The 19,203-nt window shown below is 39.0% G+C and overlaps 1 protein-coding gene across 2 annotated transcripts; it reads left to right on the top strand.

Moving 5' to 3' along the window:
- The first annotated feature begins 158 nt into the window (after positions 1 to 158).
- On the top strand, positions 159 to 19,082 carry MYEF2 (myelin expression factor 2). 2 transcript variants are annotated; one of them, XM_076347795.1, is made up of 17 exons: positions 159 to 399; positions 5,553 to 5,782; positions 6,983 to 7,035; positions 8,304 to 8,311; positions 8,408 to 8,501; positions 9,364 to 9,555; positions 10,235 to 10,388; positions 10,805 to 10,854; positions 10,939 to 11,002; positions 11,153 to 11,254; positions 11,455 to 11,505; positions 11,581 to 11,649; positions 11,934 to 12,032; positions 15,048 to 15,119; positions 16,321 to 16,529; positions 16,640 to 16,691; positions 18,544 to 19,082. In XM_076347795.1, exons 1-17 carry the CDS (start codon positions 197 to 199, stop codon positions 18,705 to 18,707), a joined length of 1,866 nt encoding a protein of 621 aa, XP_076203910.1. In that variant the 5' UTR covers positions 159 to 196; the 3' UTR covers positions 18,708 to 19,082. The 2 variants fall into 2 exon arrangements, with proteins under 2 accessions (XP_076203910.1, XP_076203911.1); XM_076347796.1 differs by lacking the exon at positions 15,048 to 15,119.
- The last annotated feature ends 121 nt before the right edge of the window (positions 19,083 to 19,203 follow it).

Below are 19,203 nucleotides of genomic sequence, written 5' to 3'. Positions count from 1 at the left end.
GGCCATGGCGACCGCGGGCCTGGCAGCCCACCGGCGTCGCCATGGCAACCCGTAAAGCCTCCTGGCGCGTCTCCTCCCCCCCCCCGCCGCCGCAAGCCCCGTTCTCGCGAGACTTGGCCGGCCCGGCGCGGGGAGGCCGAGGCGCTCCGGGCCCTTTTCAAACCCAGCGGTAGCGGGGCCGCGGCCCGGCCACGAAATGGCGGAGAACGACAAGCCGGAGGCTGCGGCCGCCGCGCCGCAGCGCGCAGCCGAGGACGCCGCCGCCGCCGCCAGCCAGCCGCCGCCACAACAGCAGCAGCAGCAGCAACAGCCGCCGCCGCAACAGCCGCCGCAGGATGAAGAGGCAGCGACAGCGGCGGCAACCGAGAGCGGCGGGGGCAGCGCTAATGGCGTCAAAATGTGTGTGCGGGGCCGGGGCCGGGGCGGGGCGGGCGGAGGCGGGGGGCAGCGCGGCCGGGGAAGCGCGGGGGTGCGGCGTGCCCGCCTAGGCCGCGGCGGGGGGAAGGCGGCCGGCCCCCTCCTCCCCCACGCCCCGCCGGGGGACGGGGTCGTTCCGGCGCCGCACGGCCCGAGCGCGGAGCCCCCGGCGTGCGCCGGCGGGGGGCGGTGAGAGGTGGCCGGGGCTGAGGCGGTGGGGTAGCGAGGGCGGGTGCGCGGAGGAGGCCGTGGCCTGGGTATGGGGGAAGGCGAAGTTCCTTGGTGAACTCGCAGTCGCTGAGGGCTGGGCGTCTGCTCGGGGAGCCGCAGGTGTTGGCGGGGTGAAACCGCACCGGCGGGCTGAGCTCTAACCGCTTCGCTGGTGTGAGCCTCCGGGCTGCTGTAACGGGCTCTGGTCAGGGCAGTTCTCACAGGATCCGTTTCTAGAAGTGCTGTGGATCGTTTCTGGTTTTGTTTACGTTTCCACTTCTTACCGTAGCGGTATGTTTTGTAAGGCCTTTGAGCTAATCGTTGTCTGCGGGAGAGTGGTAAGACAGCCCTATAGTGATTTACTTTCTAAAAACAAACAAAAAGCCCCACGTACATGCACAAACTTTTCTTGTAGATAGTAACATTATCATATATGGAATATCTAAACTGCGCCTTATGTAGCAGGTCTAAAAGGAACACAGTGTAAGGGAGCCAGGAGTACCAGCTCTCTAGAACAATACCGTGAATAACCTTTTATGGGTTTGGTTGGTTTTGGCGTCAGGCTTCAAGGGTCGTCATTCTTTACCTGAACTAGATTTTGGCCTGATATCATTGGAATTTCAATATCGCTTCTAATCTCACTCACATCTTGGAGGGAAAGTACATTTATAGTAGACCTACTGTACATCAAAGCTGTTGAGATCTGTGAAGTTTTGACATGTTCTAAGCAGCCCAGGACTGATACTGTTCTGTTTAAAAAAAATGCGCATGGGACCGAGTTCAATATAAAGTTGGAGGAATAAAGGCGTACTTCATGCCTTTACTTGACTCCCCGTGAAATTCAAATAGTTTACAAGTTATAAATTTCACATTACCATAAAACAGCAGGTTTTTTTTTTCCCCTGAGCCTGGCCCTCAGCTTCCAAACTACACAAATTATGACTGAATTTTCACAGGAAGATTGTGACCCTTTTGCACCTTTGAAGCATATAACATTTTATTGCCTTTTGGGGTTGCTACTGTTAAAATAATGACTTAATTACTCTGTATCTCTCCTTCTGTCAGCAATTTTCTTTTTTTCCCTCCAAAACTAATCACAAGCAAATGAAAAATCCCAGTCATTCTGTGTGGTAGAAATCACAACTTTATGTTTGAAAATAATGCAAAATTCTTGGTAACAGAGTTTCAAATCTTATTCTTTTGCGTACAGTTGCCAGTCTTCCCCAAAACAGGTGTACAAAGGATTAAGCTGTCAGTGTGCAGGTGAAATGTACTACTTAAAAAAAAGTATTTCAGTAACCAGGTTTGCTTAGCACTCAGACTAAATTGGAGAGGGATCCTGGTCTCAGCTTGCACACTTCCCTAAGTTTTTTGTATTGAGCAGTGGAACTGTTCAGTGTAATAAAGCTAAACTGATCTATGTGCTTTAGAATCACATGTTGTGGACTTCTTGCGTTTCTGTCTCTGCTGATCTTAATATTTGTGTGGACACTTGTGAGCAGAGAAGTAGAAGTTTGTTTAAAAAAAAAAAATAGCTTTTAAGGCTTTCATGTTGAGTTATCTTGTGCTTATTATTTTGTAGGCTTCTAGTTTTCTATTTATATATGGAAAACTTGTCTTTTTGTTTCCAAAACTTTACGGAAGTTCAAAGGCGTTATTTTTCAAAAGGTAAAAATTGTTCCTCTTAATCAATGAGGATGTCCTTTTTTTTTTTTTTAAAGAAATTAATATAGACATCTCTTTCAACTCTAGAAATCTGCTAGTGATTTCACAGGCAAATATTACTTAAATGTATAAAATGATTAGTTCATACAAAAGGTAAAGAGTAGAAATTGCTATTGTTTTTCCCCCAAGAAAATGTCAATTCATAGTTTCTGAGACTGTCTTTTCTGTGGTCTATAGCTGACTAACATGACGTTGCTTTGAATGTATTATTTGATTGAAATTATTTTTATTATTCAAGGAGGATGGTAAGAGCTACATCCACAGAAGGATCTCTGCCTCCAGCTTGTTCACTGTCCCGTTGGTTTTGGCAGATGAGTTTTGCAAGAAGGATTGCTTTTTAATTAATCTTTTATTTTCAGGAGACTGGCTGTGATCCCCAGACTAAGCGAAGTGTCGTCTTGTTTCCCAGATTTAAGAGTTTATGCCAGACTCGTATCCTCTGTGCTCTCTACTGGTTTGTACAGCCAGGTCTTGTAGAGCCTGTGGATTCCATATTTGGAGACCTGGCTCTTCCTGAGCATCCAGGGGCTGTTTCATAATCCTTTAAGCAGGAAAGAGCTTAAAAGGCTAAAGAGAATCCATTGCTCTAATCCTAAAACTTAAGGAAGAACTCAGGTTTTACTAGGGGTTTCACTGGGCAGGAGTTTTGCATTCGCAAATGGGACTGGATTGGAAGGAACTGATCTGACTGGAAAGCCTGATACTCTGCTCTTTCCCTCCCCTTTCCCTCCAGCTCCCTCCAGTTCCCTGCATTGTTCTCCCCATTTCAGTTCATTACACAGCCACACAAGAATTATATTGCCGCAACAGACAGGATGATGTGGAGGAGGGATGGTGCAGAGGGAAGCTGGAGGACGCTTGAACCAGATAACATGTTGTTGACTTTGAATGTTTTAAATTTTACAAATACTTAGCCCGGAGGAGTGTCCACACGTTTCTCAGTTGCTAATCCTCTTTTAATCCACTTGTAAACACAAGGACCATGAAGTTCATATCATATGAGTACTTCAAAATCTGGGAAAAAGTCATGGGAGGAATATGGATTTCTTTTCATTTATTCCTCCCTGAAAAGTGCCCAAGCTTGAGTAAATAATATGTTTAGCTTCATGAAAGGCTACTTGCATGTGCTCTTGAGTGCAAGACTGCCGCTTACTCACCGTTTTGTTAATAACTATGCAGAGAGCTGAAAATACTCATTTCAGTTAATCAAAATCAGTGATCTTGCCATACATTGTGGTTGTAAAACTGAAATGCCTGTTTTGGCTAATTTTACACCAGAAACCTTCCAAAGTGTCAAAATGAGATAAAAACTAAGACTTCTGAAATGTGGGAAAAATTGTAAAGAAAGTGATGTAATTTAAGGAGGGTTCACAATCAGTCACTTTTGACAGTCCTGTAGGACATTTCCTTGTAGTTGTTCTAACTCAAGTGGCTAATGCTGGCTTTTTAAAATAAATGTGTGTGTAAAAGTACTTTTTAAGTTTCTCATTAACTGCAGTGAGATTTGAGCTAGACATTGATGTATATCTCTAAGTAGCATCTGTTTAGTGGATCACATTTGTGTGGCTTTGTCACTCGATTCAGTTCAGTGGTTCACCTTTTTTAAAGTAACAATTTGGGCACCTTGATCCTCTGTTAGCATGTTAAATCACCTCGTGATGGTTACACTATCAAGAGTGCTAAAGAGTTTTGGATGTTTCATTTAATTCTGTTCAAAGTGTATAGTTTTATCAAAGTTGAGCTTTGGGCTGCTTTAAAAGAGAGGAAACAAATTTCCTGCATTTTCATGTAAAAATAAGAAGATTTTAAAAGGAGAGCTGCTGCTGTTGCTAAATTTTTGAAAGACCGAGGGCCAGAAGTCTATTTTGTTGTTGTTTCTAGTGGATAATACCTGGTGACTTAATTAGTCTTAGATGCAAAACATGTCTTAATACACCTATTTCATAGAATCATAAAATCATAGAATGGTTTGGGTTGGAAGGGACCTTAAAGATCATCCAGTTCCAACCCCCCTGCCGTGGGCAGGGACACTTTCCACTAGACCAGGTTGCTCAAAGCCCCGTCCAGCCTGGCCTTGAACACTTCCAGGGATGGGGCATCCACAGGTTCTCAGGGCAACCTGTTGCAGTGCCTCACCACCCTCATAGAGCAGAATTTCTTCCTTATATCTAATCTAATTCTACCCTTTTTCAGTTTAAAGCCATTATCCCTTGTCCTAGCACTACGTGCCCTTGTAAAAAGTCCCTCTCCAGCTTTCCTGTAGGCCCCTTTAGGTACTGGAAGGCTGCAATAAGGTCTCACCGGAGCCTTCTCCTCTGCAGGCTGAACAACCCCAACTCTCTCAGCCTGTCCTCATGAGAGGTGCTCCAGCCCCCTGATCATTTTTGTGACCCTCTTCTGGACCCGCTCCAACAGGTCCATGTCCTCCTTATGCTGGGGGCCCCAGAGCTGGACGCAGTACTCCAGCTGGGGTCTCAGCAGAGTGGAGTAGAGGGGGAGAATCGCCTCCCTCGACCTGCTGGCCGTGCTGCTTTTGATGCATTTAGCAAGTTTTCAAGTTCTAGTAGTGTTAAGCAACGAAAGTGAAAGAGCATTTGTTGTTCTTAATTGAATTTTAATTTCAGTCTTAAAGCAGTCTGGCGCAAATTGTGAATAAGAATTATTCATGTGGTAAATAAAATGTAATTTGATTTACAACCTATTAGAGTTGATTTTTATATATTATTATTACATTGAATGAAGTATATCAAGCTGTTCCGTAAGTTAGACTGTTTAAACTCTCACTTCTGGGGTGAATATCGTATAACTTAGCCAAGTCTGATGTGAAAATTATTGAAGCACTGAAGCATGGATGCTGTAGCTTATTTTTCAGCTGAGTTGTATTTTGATATTTGTAGTAGTTTCATAGTAGCATCTTGCTGAATCTTGACAGACGAAATGGAATGTAACTGAAGTAGCAAGACGTGCTTTCTTTACTTACGATAGTGAATAAATCTATTATAACATTATTTTTTTTGTTCTAGATAAAGCAACTTATTTTGGAATTAGACTGGTAACGTGAATTTATTTTTCCTAATTTGAAAAGCAGCATTTGACATCCTGGGAGTTCTAATAGCATAGGAGGTATACAGCTATATATATATAGGAGGTACAATAGTCTAATGATCCAACACAAGACTAATTTTTTTTTTTTAATGTAGGGATAATGATGAGACAGCAAAAGAAGAGAAGGCACCTGTGAAAGAGAAGTACGTTGCAAAACCGAAGGCCATCCCTTCTCTTGGAAACAAGAATAGATTCCATCCCTATTCAAAGGACAAGAATGCAGGCACTGGAGAGAAGAAGGCTATTAATCGTAATAGAGTTTTTATTAGCAACATCCCGTATGACATGAAATGGCAAGCTATTAAAGATCTTATGAGAGAGAAAGGTAACTTATTCCTTATAATACACTTCACATAGAAAGGGGTAGATCTTAAATGCAATGTATATGTCCTTTGAGCCACACAGATTTGATGACTTTTTTTTTGGCCTTTACTTGGTACATCTATCTCCCTTCCCCCTCTTTCATCTGAGACAATTGCATTGCAGGGTAGGATGGGTAAATGAAGTGCTTACAATCTTCTGCCATTCTAGTGTGACAGTAGAGAGTATATGCATGACCTCATGACTTCTTTAAGAGATTGTGTTTCGTCTAGTTGTAGTCTTTGTAGATTTTTTTAAGGGCTATTGTATTTAAGCAACACATTTAGCGTGTTAACATGAATAATAAAGGACGTCTTTCAAAAGTTGTTTTGTATTTCTTTGGTGGAATCTGGCTGTGGAATTAACTTTGTCTGCATTGTCACTACTGCCATGACTGTTTGTCTGGAGATTTGTATTAAAAGCTTGTTACTATTGTTGCAGTTCTGATAGAGTAATCTTACTACCCCAAATGCTTTATTTTAAGTTTGGGGTAAAATAATGCTAATATATGAATTCTGTAAAAAGTTAGTTCTGTGTTTTCCTTGAAAAACTTGATTCTTCAAAAGTAATGCAAAGCACACTTGGCTTTTAGGCTGCGAAAAATGCCAAAACCCCCCTTCTGTAACTGCTGGTGTATCTGTTGTAAGGTGACGTGACTATTTGATTGGTTTATTTACTGAAACTTCCTACCTTAGAAAGTGAGTGGCTTGCTGTGAAATATTTGATGTGTAAATTTGGTTATTATTGAAGGCAAACTTATGATTGAAGACATTCAGGTAGAAAGTCACCTTAAAACAGGTGTTGTGAGTAGGATGATAAATGTAACACTTTCCAGTGAACGTTGACGTTTCATTTGTTAGGTTAAGGGACTGTGTATATCTGAATTTGTTCACCAACTATATCATACTGGCCAAAATATGATCTGTAGTATGAATTAGGTTAAATATAGTTGTTTGTTTTTAGCTTTTGAGAATGTGGCTGCTGCATATTTCTGAAAATTAGCTAAATTATATAGCCATTGACAGGAGGTACGTTGGTCTGGTTTTGATTGTTGGTGAATAATAGGTGCTTCTCTGTAGAGTTGTGCACAGGGGCACAGTAAAGAAAGATACTGGTGTTTAAATGCATTGTCTCTTGGTATTTTCCCTTTGTATGTCTTATGTAGTTGGTGAGGTTACATACGTGGAGCTGTTTAAGGATGCTGAAGGAAAATCAAGGGTAAGTGCCGTGGGCAACAATCTGCTAGAGGTTTAAAAGTTCCTCAGCAGTTTTATTTTTGTATAATACCTGTACCAGTTATTGGAAAGTAAGTTTCATTTTTACACTGATTTTCATTAAGATAGCCTTGAGGATTTTGTATTAGAAGTAGTCTTGACACTTTCATGCAACTCAAACTAGCTGGCTGTAAAGGACAAAATACTTCTGTAAACGTTAACAAATGGCATTTACTTAATTCTTCTTTTTAGCCAACATCTTTGTTTTGGTACAAATCTGTTTCATATAAAGGACGTTCAATAAACCACTGATTTCATTTAAATTTTGTTAGCGTAGTATTCTCTTCTTGGGGCCAATGAGTATAAAATGTTAGCTAAGAATATACTGTTTGAAGTGCCTGATTTGACAGCTTTGCAGGGTTGGTACTCTAAACACTGGATTAATGTTTTTGCTTTCTTAAAACTAAATGGATGGAGATGGTTGGTAGCCAACAGAGTGCCAGCAATGAGGCACTAAGAGTGAAGATTGTTAAAGCTCCTTTGTCTTCTTAAAAATAGTCAAAAGTCTGGCCAATAGTAGCTCCGAACCTGCAGCGAGAACATGAGAAATGCAGGTTTGAGTCTTAACTGAGGTTGTATCAATTGTTGTAAATGACTTTCTTTAATGCTTGTTAAAACTAAAACATGCTGTCAGCTTTGCTTTACTTAAAGCAATCCTCAACTCTTTGCTTTATTAGAAGGATTCTGGTGCAGTCAATAAGGTTATCTTCTTACAAAGTAATTTCTCAATTATGCTAGTAATACTGAAGAGGTATGCAGACTCCTTGTTCATTGTACTGGTATACTTGATGTAGGTAGATTTGAATTTTGTAGTCAGTGGGCAGCTTTTAATGACACGATGAGTGTCTTGATTGGTTTTTGGTTATGTTTTTGGGTTTTTTTTCTTTCCACCCTTTTCCCCCCACCTCCTCTCCCCAGTTGTCCTTACATGGATCTGTGTGGCATTTTTCCAATTCTGGTTTGGCTCAAAGAGAATAAAAGATAATGTATTCTCTTGCTTTTGAAAGGTATGTATGTTGAGAAAGTAGGAGAAATTCAGCTTGGCTACCAGTAAAGGGCATGTATTATGGATTTTGAAGCTGAAAATAACTTGAATAGTCGTTTAACAGTGAGCTGGGATCTTTAACTGGAATCTTAAATGCTCTATCACATGTGCTGACTGACTTTTTTTTTTTTCTCTTTACATATGATGACAAATCATCATGGATGTAGGGTTGTGGGTAAGTTTCTTCTTCTATATGTGTAGAAACACACTACTATCCAAACATTCTGTTAATGTTAACATTTTAAACTTTATTTGTTTTGTTCCCTCGAAGTGTGGTTGAATTCAAAGATGAAGAATTTGTTAAGAAAGCGTTAGAAACTATGAACAAATATGATCTTAGTGGAAGACCCCTGAATATTAAAGAGGTATGGTTATTGCTGTTGTTTTTAATTTGAAATGGTGAAGATACTGTAACTACTGAGATCACGATGCAGTGTTTTGAGCATCTTAGCCGTGTAATTTCCAGTTTAATTTTTTTATGACATTTTCTTAATGGGCTAAAGTGCCTGTTGGCTTGCAGAAGGTCTTACTGTTATGCCAAGTGAACTGACAAGAAGTGTGCCCTAAAGTCAAAATAACCTAATACTGTTTTTCTTTAAACTTCATATTCTTACCTTAGTGTCATCAGGTCTTTTCCAACCTAAATGATTCTATGTTTACATTGCTTACCTGCTTCAAAATATGACGCAGAACGAGCTGAGTCTCAGACTACTACATATGTGCAAAAATGGAGCTGGAAGTAGAGAACTTGTGCTGACTGGAAAGTGGAATTAATGTCAACATTTCTATTGTAGTGTTGTAGTATATGACAGTGTCTGATGCAGTTCTTTTTGTCCTGTTACAACTTTAATAATGGTATTAATAAATAATTAAAAAAAACCTAATTAAATTAATTCAGTTCTTGGAAGAAGGTGCTAGACTGACAGTCCTTTAGATTGAAATCTTTTCTACTTGTCCATAGGCTAGGTACAGCATGTGAAGTGGCAGTGCACGCTTCCTCAACAAGTGCTTTGCCAATATGCCTCAACCCTCATCTGAAAGGACCCACCTCTAGAGGTGAGGGAATTAGGTCTCCATGCTAATTCAGTTCTTGATCCCTCTGACATGGACAAGGATATTAGTTGATAATTTTGATGGGTTTATGTAGAATTTCAAATAGTACCTTTTTGTTTGTTGCCAGTCCTCTTATTGATGATTAAGTTGGCTTTATTTTTGCCCATGTTTCAGGATCCTGAAGGTGAACATGCTCGTAGGGCATTACAGCGTGTAGGAGGACAGTTTCCAGGAGGACATGGACCTGATGTGGCACCTGGAATAATGAATTTACCACCTTCTATTCTCAATAATCCAAACATTCCTCCTGAGGTTATCAGTAACTTGCAGGCAGGCAGGCTTGGGTCCACTATTTTTGTTGCTAATGTAAGTTTAAAACTGTATTTTATAACTGTAATATTTGATCTTTGTAAAACATCTTATGTTCCTGCGTAACTCAGTTTTGATATAAAGAGGAAATTGGAAGTGTTAGTTCACAATTAGTATATTCAACTAAAAACGCTGGATATATATTCAGATTTTGGACATGAAAGATACATTAAACTCTTGAGGCTGACATGTGCTTTTAATTATCGCACAGTCATCTGTTGATTTGAAAAAATATACATCTTTTCGCTATCTATTTACAATTGCACTTCTCTTTAATTAAATATATACTTCAGTTTATCTTGGTAGTTACTTTAGACTAACTTAAACTGTTATATTTGTTGGAGGTGCTTGCTTTCATAAGTTCTTTATTTGCACAGAAGACTACTATGTCTGCAAGGGGACTTGTGGGAGTACAGCTGCTCTTGACAAGAACCCATCCATTTCTCAATGTTAGTATGTTAATTAAAGTAAAATACATATATGTAGTCTAAATTGTTGCTTTTAGTTGACATTTTTGGACTTGGTTGCAGTGTGTGTATATTACAAAATCCTGGCTATTTACATATATTAGGCATTTTGTGAAGCTGAAGAGTTACAACAATGCAGAAAATCTCTTCAAATGCAATGGCAGAACAGAAATGTGCACTGAAATCACTAACGTATTTCTGTGTGTAAGCTTGACTTTAAAGTTGGCTGGAAGAAACTGAAGGAGGTGTTCAGCATTGCTGGAACTGTAAAGCGTGCAGACATCAAAGAAGATAAGGATGGCAAGAGTCGAGGGATGGGAACGGTTACCTTTGAACAAGCAATTGAAGCTGTTCAAGCAATATGTATCCTTGGTTTTGAAAAATAATTGATCAAATGCGGATTAGTCTTTAATGGCTTCTGATAGCGTAGTTTTGCAAATGGTGCTTATTTGCCTTGTAGCTAGTATATAGGGACTAGAGTGTAATACTGTGCAGATTACATTTTTAATAGTGACTGAGTTTACTGCTAGAGTCTAAAAAGGTGTTCCTGATGATGTTGAACAAGCTTAAAATATGTGGGAATGTGACATGTGTGAAACTAACTTTTACGTACCTAACAGCTTGTATAGTCTCTACTGGCCTTTGAATTGGTATTCTAAAGATTAGGTAAGGAAAGATAAGACTCCTAAAAATGGTGCAGAAATAAAATAAGTTTTTACAGTGATTCTTCTGAAATAGTTAAATTCTGTAGTTAGATTCCTTGACTTGCATTTCTTCAGCTATGTTCAATGGACAATTCCTGTTTGATAGACCCATGCATGTAAAAATGGTAAGTTGCTTACATTTCTTTCTACCTTGCATGTCTGCCAAAACATTGGAAGGATCATAGCGTAACATCCTTGTTTTTTATCAGGATGACAAATCAATTCCTCATGAAGATTTCCGTGTTGCGGACAGCAAAACTTCACAATTACCTCGTGAGTTGCACACTCCGTTTTCTACTCCTTGCACTTAATATATGTTGATACAGAGTCTTGGAACAGTTTAGTAGTACTTTTGCTTACTGTGGTCTGTTTATGATACAGAAGAAAATCTTTCTTCTGGTGATACTTATTTTTGTTTTCAAGGTGGTCTTGGTGGCATTGGTATGGGACTTGGACCAGGTGGGCAGCCCATCAGTGCAACACAATTGAGCATGGGTGGTGGAATGGGGAGCATGGGTCCAGGAGGTAAATCTGTGTTCTTAATTTTTAAGTTTTACAGAGCTTTAAGTTTAAAATTGTCATTTCTGTGTTTGGAAGAATGACATACTCTTGACAAAGCAAGCCTTGTGTAGTGTGCTTTTGAGATGTTAACTGTCGCTGCATTTTTTAAAATCCGTTAGGATCTTACCTGTCTTCTAAATGGTGTTTGTCTTTTTGGTTTAAAGGTATGGGAATAGATGGTCCAGGATTTGGCGGAATGAATAGAATGGGAGGCGGTACGTGCAGTGAAGTTCTTTGCATTAAGTGTTTTCTTTAATATTGTATAGAAAACACTCTTCCTTATTTTACAGGACTTGCTGGATTTCGGGGAATGGAAGGAATGCCTAATATGGGAGGATTTGGAGTCAGCCGAATGGGAGGTAGGTAAACACTGTTCCTGTACACGTATTAGTTTGCTAATATTTGTTTATTAAAAGCCCTTCCTTTAGGGATGGGTAATGTAGATGAGTTCGAAAGAAATACAGTCAGTGGCATGAGTGGAGGCGTAGGAACTGGCATGGGAGCTAAATATTTAATAGGTGCCTCTGACTTGTGCATTAAACCCACTTCTATTTAAACAAGCAGCTGTGAAACAAGTGTTGTATGCACATCAGCTTAGATGTATATAACAGAATATTTCTGTTTTTTGCTTTGTTCTTTACAGAAATGTTCCGTGGTGGAATGGGAGGAAACATGGACAGAGATTTCGGTCGTAGTGACATGGCATTGAACCGTGGTTTTGGAGATTCTTTTGGAAGGATGGGTATGGTTACTGTTAAATTTCCCGTGGCAAATTGCAACATAGTATTGGAAGAGTTTTACTAGAAGAAAAATCAAGAAGAGACCTGGTTTCATTTGGTCATCTTCCTCTGTCCCCTCTCCCCCAGTCATCATTATAAGGATGTAATCTGAGTGTTCATGATAGCCATCGCTTAGGACGCAGGTTAAAGTGTGGGGGTGTTTTTCCATTTGTAAAATGGAAACAAAATAGTGATTTGAGGAAAGCATTTAGCTTCATACTGTTAACTTTGTGAGGTATTAAGTCTTTTGGGTATTAAAGTATATGCTTCTGGTAATCCTGAGCAAGCTGCCCATGTGCCACCTTTGTAACTTCCAGGAGCCTGCTTTTGCAAACGCATGCTGGAAGATTGTTTTTTACTGCAAATCAGGTAGCATTGGATAGGAACGGTGAATTTTGGTGCCCTCTGTTTTCTTCCTGCCTTCTGAGCTCAAGCAGCTCAGAATGGGATTTATTGGCCTCTTCTATAACTGGGCCAGCTTTGTTTTGTTTATAGATGATGTCTTGTTGACAGAGAGTTCATTTTGTTACCTTTGGGTTCCCTCAAATGAGATACTCTTTTGTCTTAAGAGGCCTGGAAGTGCTTAACAGTAGAGACTTCTTGCACTTTGTTACTATACTGTTACCTGGATGGATGCGTTACAGGAGACAGGTTTTCTTCCCCCTCCTCCCCTTTTTTCTCCCTTTCCCCCTCCCTTAATTCCCCACTGTGAAAGAGAAGAGCTGCTAAGAGCATAAGGTTCATCTGGTCTAAAAGTTGATTTTTTTTTTCTTTTCTTTCCCTTTTTTTTTTTTTTTAATTTGGGCAAGTCATAACAAAGGGTAACTCTTGTGTGCTTCTCTTGGAGCACTGGTAATTGTGTAGAAGTGATAAGAATGTAATAAGCTTGTCAGTTGAGTTAGTCAATGTCTTGGAATTAATGTCTTAGAAATCAAGTGTATGCTTTCACTCTGTCTACTTGCAACATAGGATAAACATCTGTTTCCTGAGTGCAAATCCAAAGCCACTTCAGTTATAAACGTTCGTGCACGCAATAGACTTCTGAGTCTTCTGGTAACACACGTTGGTTTTGAAATGCATGAACATGGCCACTGTGAGAAACTGATGTGGGAGTCATTCATTCAGTAGATCCAGCAAGCTTCAACTTACAACCTCTCAGCAACCTTACCGTTTAAATACTGTTCCGAGAACCAAGATAAGAGTTTCCCAACTTATCCTTAGATAATGGAAGGAAATTCTAGGGATTTACAAATATAATAGTTAATAGATACCGTGTTTAGTCAGGGAAGACCCTAGTGTACTCCTATTACAATATTTAGGTTAATGTTATCTTAAAAGGAAATGCTCTGAGTACATTTGGCTTTAGTACCCTGCCAGTTTCAAGGAGGGCAACTTAAGACAGCGTTTGATTGGGCTATGGCATCAATTAGTGAAAATGAGGATGTTTGATTTGCAGCAGAATTCTTGGAGTTGCCATTTAAATTGCCAAAATTTTGAACTATCCAAAAAATCAAAGGTTGTGTCATAGAGCATCTCCGAGCATATAATTTTTTGTTGGTGAAAAGCCAGTGGGGCGAAAAGTACGGGTAAAGGATGTTTCTAAGGTCAGAAACAGCTGAAATCTTGCTTATTAGGATTATTTGAGCTTTCAGGTTGTGTGTGTTTGGTTTTTTTTGGTTGGTTGGGGTTTTTTTTTAAGTGCATCTTAGACTGTTGGGAAGACTTTTTTTTTTTTTCTTCTTTTCCTTTTAAAAGAGAGCGGGTGTAACTGGGATGCACTCACAAACAACTAAGGTTTTCTAGCTCTGGAAAAGTGGGGATTTTTTTTTTTTCTTCACAATGCTATTTAAGGGCAAAAACCAGTCATGTTGACAGAAATCTCAAAATTTGACTTGGTGTTTCATTGCAAGACCCTCTCTGGCCTAATGAATAAGTATTAAGATCTTCCTCATATGCAAACTGTTGGTTGAAGTACTGGGAGTAATCTTGCTGGTGTTGAAAACCAGTAGTTTTTTTTAAACAGGCTAGTCCATATTTTTTTGAGGTCTTGGTGTGGCTGTGACAGCATGTTGTCTGAGAGGAGACAAGTATTTCCCACAAGAGACTGGTAGCAAACAATTGTTGCTGTTTTGAACTGTGGAGAAGATGAATCTAATGGAAGACTCAGCAGTGATCTTTTTTAGATATTAAAACAATGGTGTCTAGCCTGAAGACAACAGTTATTGATCTATTTTGCCATAAATAAAAACTGAGCTGTTTCTTTTTAGGTATGAAAATCCAGCAAGAAAAATGCAGCTGACAGTTCCGTTCTGTTCTGCAGTGACAGGAATGTAGTTCTTCTGAGTTTCTACAATTCTAGAAGCTCCCTTGGGATTACTTTCCTGAATATTAGCACTTCAATGAAAAGAACTGGTTTTACCCCACTCTAGAATCAGTCTCTGATACCTTTCTGGAGATTCCATGGTTCTGCCAAATAGCTTTTATTAAGTATCGATTCCCTTTCTCCCTTTTTTCCCACCAAATTCCATCAATTCACTCTTCATGTGCAGTAAAAAAAGACATTGGGAGAGCTGCTCCTAGCTTTTGCACAGGTTTCTTAAAAATGGGAGAAACTAGGGCATTTCTGTACTATGAAGTTCAAATAAGATGCACCTTCTTCAGTTTTGAGGCTGTTCTTCCCAATGTGGGAAATGGCTCATTTAGTTTTAAGATGTTTGTGCTGCTGGCAGACTGTCAGAGGGGAGAAAAGCTAAAAAGAAATCAGAGTAGCTTAAATCCCATAATAGAGAAGGAGGAATTAATGTTACTTACTAGATGTTTCCTATTCAGTTTGAGTAATAAAGGCACAGGTTAAAGTGTTCTGTAGAAAAGAATTGCCAGGTAACATTGAGATCAGTGCACTTCATCAGCGTGTGCTTTGTTGTTGTCACTAACTGGTGGTTTCAGCGTATGTCACTCTATTATTTTTTTCTGTTTAGGTGGTGCAATGATTGGTGTTTTTGCAGGAGGAATGGGAGCGCCTAGCATGGGCCCAGTAAGATCTGGAATGAGTAGGTTAACTTGTTTCAATAGAATGTAAATGCATAGGCAATGTAATGATACGGTGTACGTGTAATTGTATCGGAGGATTTTGTTGTAGTGCAGTGTCTTGCCAGTGTTGGAAGAAGTAGAATTCTGTTGCATGTGACTGCAAGTCTAATAGTTTTTAAAGCTGTTCTGTTGAGGTAAAAGTTCAGAGGAAAACTTGCTAATACAGTCTTTCTCTTAATCTTAGTTTTGAAAAGTTTTTAACTTCTGGTTTGGAGGGAGAAGTGATTCAAGTAAAGTGTTTCAGAAAAAAAGACAGAGTTATTTGTGTGAACTTCATGAAGCTGAACTTCAGTAATCTCTCATCATTGAAATAAAAAATCAGCCTTAAATTTCAGATTGTCACTCGATTTGTGCAAAGCTCCAATACTGAGTTTGTATTGCAGCAAATGTCTGAGTTCCTCAAGCTAGAGCAGATGAGAAACTGAAATCTTGCTAGTGGCAATCTTGAGAGGCGTAAGGCCTAAAGAGAAGGTCCCTCATGAATGATCTTGATAGTTTTGCTTTACATTAATTTTTAATTATGAATCCAGGAAGATTATAATAGGATATTTGAATGCCTTTGATCTTAGTTCTTTATGTAGTATACATGAATATATTTCATTGCATGTATCATAGGAAAGTCCATGCTCTTCACAGTACTTGCAGTAACATCTGTTCTCTGCGAAATACACTTTCTCTAGAAGATTGTGTCATTAAGTGTGGCTGCTTTAAGTAAAGCTGAATGTGACTGCAGGAAGCAAAATAAACGATAGTGTATATGGTCAAATTACCTGTATCTTAACATTGTCACAGTTATTTACTTGGTCTCTTTTTGGTGCAGGGTATCAGATTTTTATTAATTAAACCAGACAGCCTTTAAATCTTAATTCTTTACTTGTATTCAACATTTTACTACATTAGATTGTGTGACTAATCGCTTGATGCAGTTTGTCTTTTATTTTATAACTGACACTTTGTATCTTCTAATACTTTGACTTAAAATATTAGCCATGCTACTAGATAAATCACTGTGTATATATGAAGTTGTTTTGTATTACAGCAGTTTTATTAAAGTTATTTTTCTCCTGACACAAAAGAATTTTTTTTTTTTTCAAAATACTTGTGCATTTATTACTAAAAAGAGATTTTTTTATTTTATCCTCCTTTTCCTTCTCTGTGTAGGTGGTGGAATGGGTGGTATGAACAGTATGGCTGGAGGAATGGGAATGGGGATGGATCGGATGAGTTCTGGTTTTGATCGAATGGGACCAGCTATGGGTGGAGGCCTGGACAGGAACATCGATATCGATCGAGGATTTGTGCCTGGCCCAATGGGAAGTGGCATGAGAGAGAGATTAGGCTCTAAAGGCAACCAGATATTTGTGAGAAATGTAAGCATTTGAATACATAGAAACCATGAGCTTATTTTGTGTGCATGTTTGATTACATGCTCTTTTTCTCTTTGTAAAATTTTGTTATTAATAATGCTTTTTTATTCTAGCTTCCTTTTGACTTGACCTGGCAGAAACTAAAGGAGAAATTCAGTCAGTGTGGTATGTATATGAATCTTATCCCTGCTCAGCTCCATCGACTTCGTTTTATACGGTGTTCGTTAGATAAGGACAGGAAGACAAGGTTGTTGCCTTATCCTGAAGAAGAGTCTGGCTAGCCTAATCTTTCTTACTTCCCCCACCTTTCCTGAGTTATATAAATAATTTTTAGGCATGACATAACACATGAGGCCAAGGTACAGTATGGGCTATGTTGGCTCTGAGTGCTCATCTGCTATAAACTTTAACCCATTCCATTAATAAAATTACTCTTTGAGCTTTTTCTTTTTTGAAGCAGGTATTATGTATCCTCTGGCCAACACAGAGTATATAATGTAGCATTTATTTTGAGACAAATGCATGCAGGGGCCTGGGCCTGTCCAAGTTACGCATTACTTCCAGAAATGGTGCTGCATCAGATCGGAGTTAGTAATTTTGCCAAAGTGGCAGATTGTTTTTTATGCAAATAGATGATCCTGATTAGCATATTTGCAGGCTGTAATGCTTCCCCTTTATGTTAAGAAATAAAGGCCCTTTTTATGTAAGATAAAGGATTGCTACAAATATCCAGTAATTCTTTTTATCTAATTCAGGAAAGTTGTCTTTTCACAGAAGTGAATGAAAAATTAAGCTTGGGTGTAGAAGTATATGATTGTTTTGTTTTGAAAACGCGCTTTCAGAATGGAAAGCTTTAACTGAATTACAGATGGCTTTTCTTATTTTGGAGAGACAGAAAAGACAAATAATTTGAAATATACTACTGATACCTAAGACAGTCTTCATACAGCTATTTGCAGATTTGATATGAATTAGAACTTGTAGTTCAACTATGAAAAATTTTCAGGTGTTCACGTTTTTTTTTGTAGCTGGAGGATATAGTGAAACAGGCGCTCTCTTTTTTTTAAGTCTTAGCTGCCTGGCCAACTTTCAGATAGTTCAGAATTATTTTTTTTTTTTAAATTATCTCCTCGGCAACTAACAGATGTAGTAATTATGTTGAATTGTTTTTAAGAATTATAAGCACAAATATAAACAACAGGTTGTATTCACACCAGTATTATAAGGAACTAAAAGACCATGTCTCCATATGTCCAATTTCTTTCAGTGAAAGGCCAGTCTTCTATTATATGATATTTGAAAATAAAAAGCTATGTATATTAGAGAAAAGTTTCTTGTTCCTAGTGGCATTTGGGGGCTCAGGAGTGGTGTGCAACAACATACCATAAGCAAAAACTCACTAGCTTCAGGCTTTGAACATTCTCTGAGGTACCAAGACATTTACATAAAAATGTTGCCTCATGTGCCGAGTGTCCAACCTCAAGAAAACACTGCAGGAATTGAATAGCGCATGCTACTTTTCCACCACTCCTAACCTGGTAACTTTACTGTTTTAAAGGCTCTAATTTTGCTCTGCAGCCTCTTTACAAAATTGCTTGGTTGGTGTGATTGCTTGATAACGTTGCTGTGATGAACGTGGTAGACTGGAATGAACTATAATTTAGTTAACGCCTGTCAGTAGTCACACTTCTGGCAGTGTCAGTAAATGAAACACAAAACTTTCCCTTAGCCTTACAGGGCACTGTTTCAAACTTGAGGTCAAACGCAGACATGCTTCATCTTATGCTAGTGTGAAGGAAAGATTTGAAACAGTGGATCTTAATTTGGATTCTTCACTGCTGTTTTGATCTCTGTCACCTTCCCTGAATGAATGAATATACCATCAGTCTGAAAGTGCTAATTTCATATGTCCCCCTAGATTATACTTAAAAATGCTTTTTTATCACTTCTGATGAGTTCTTTAACTTGTTAGTGCACTGAAGACTCGAAATAACTGCTGTTTAACTTATTTATTCAGGTCATGTAATGTTTGCAGAAATAAAAATGGAGAATGGAAAATCAAAGGGCTGTGGAACAGTCAGATTTGACTCACCAGAATCTGCTGAAAAGGCCTGTAGGATAATGAACGGCATAAAAATCAGTGGCAGAGAAATTGATGTACGCTTGGATCGCAATGCATAATTTAAAACTGTGTTCAGGAACATTCCTATGTCTGTTTAGCTTCTCTATCCTAGTAAGTCATTTTTAGTAACATTGTATGCTTACAAAAAGCTGTAAAAAGGAACTTTTAAATCCCACCAGCCTTTAACAGTATAGTGTTTAATATACTGTGATACTTGTTAACTGAATCTTACTATGTTTGGTTTTTAAAGACAATTTGCCTGATTTTTGTTGTTTTTTTTAGAGGCACTGAGCACCTGCAGGTCCCTGTAGACCGTGGAAGCTTTGGATGCTCAGCGCCTTTGGAAAATTAGGCCAAGTGTCTCTAGTCATTCAGTTTAAATGAATGGTTATACTGTTTTTAATAAAATAAGCCATTTTCTCTGTTAATCTCAAGATTGCATAGTGGGATTTGTTTAGTGTTTTCTGATTTTTATTTCCCCCCCCCCCAGCGTGTATCAACATTGTAATGTAAAAACTAGGTGTCTTTTTTTCAGAATTTTGGTTTTATATGTGC

The sequence above is a fragment of the Aptenodytes patagonicus genome, chromosome 10, assembly GCF_965638725.1.
Source record: "Aptenodytes patagonicus chromosome 10, bAptPat1.pri.cur, whole genome shotgun sequence".
In the NCBI taxonomy this organism is placed as follows: Eukaryota; Metazoa; Chordata; class Aves; order Sphenisciformes; family Spheniscidae; genus Aptenodytes; species Aptenodytes patagonicus.
Note: the sequence above shows the minus strand (reverse complement) of the source record. Positions and strands in the feature narration are given on the sequence as shown.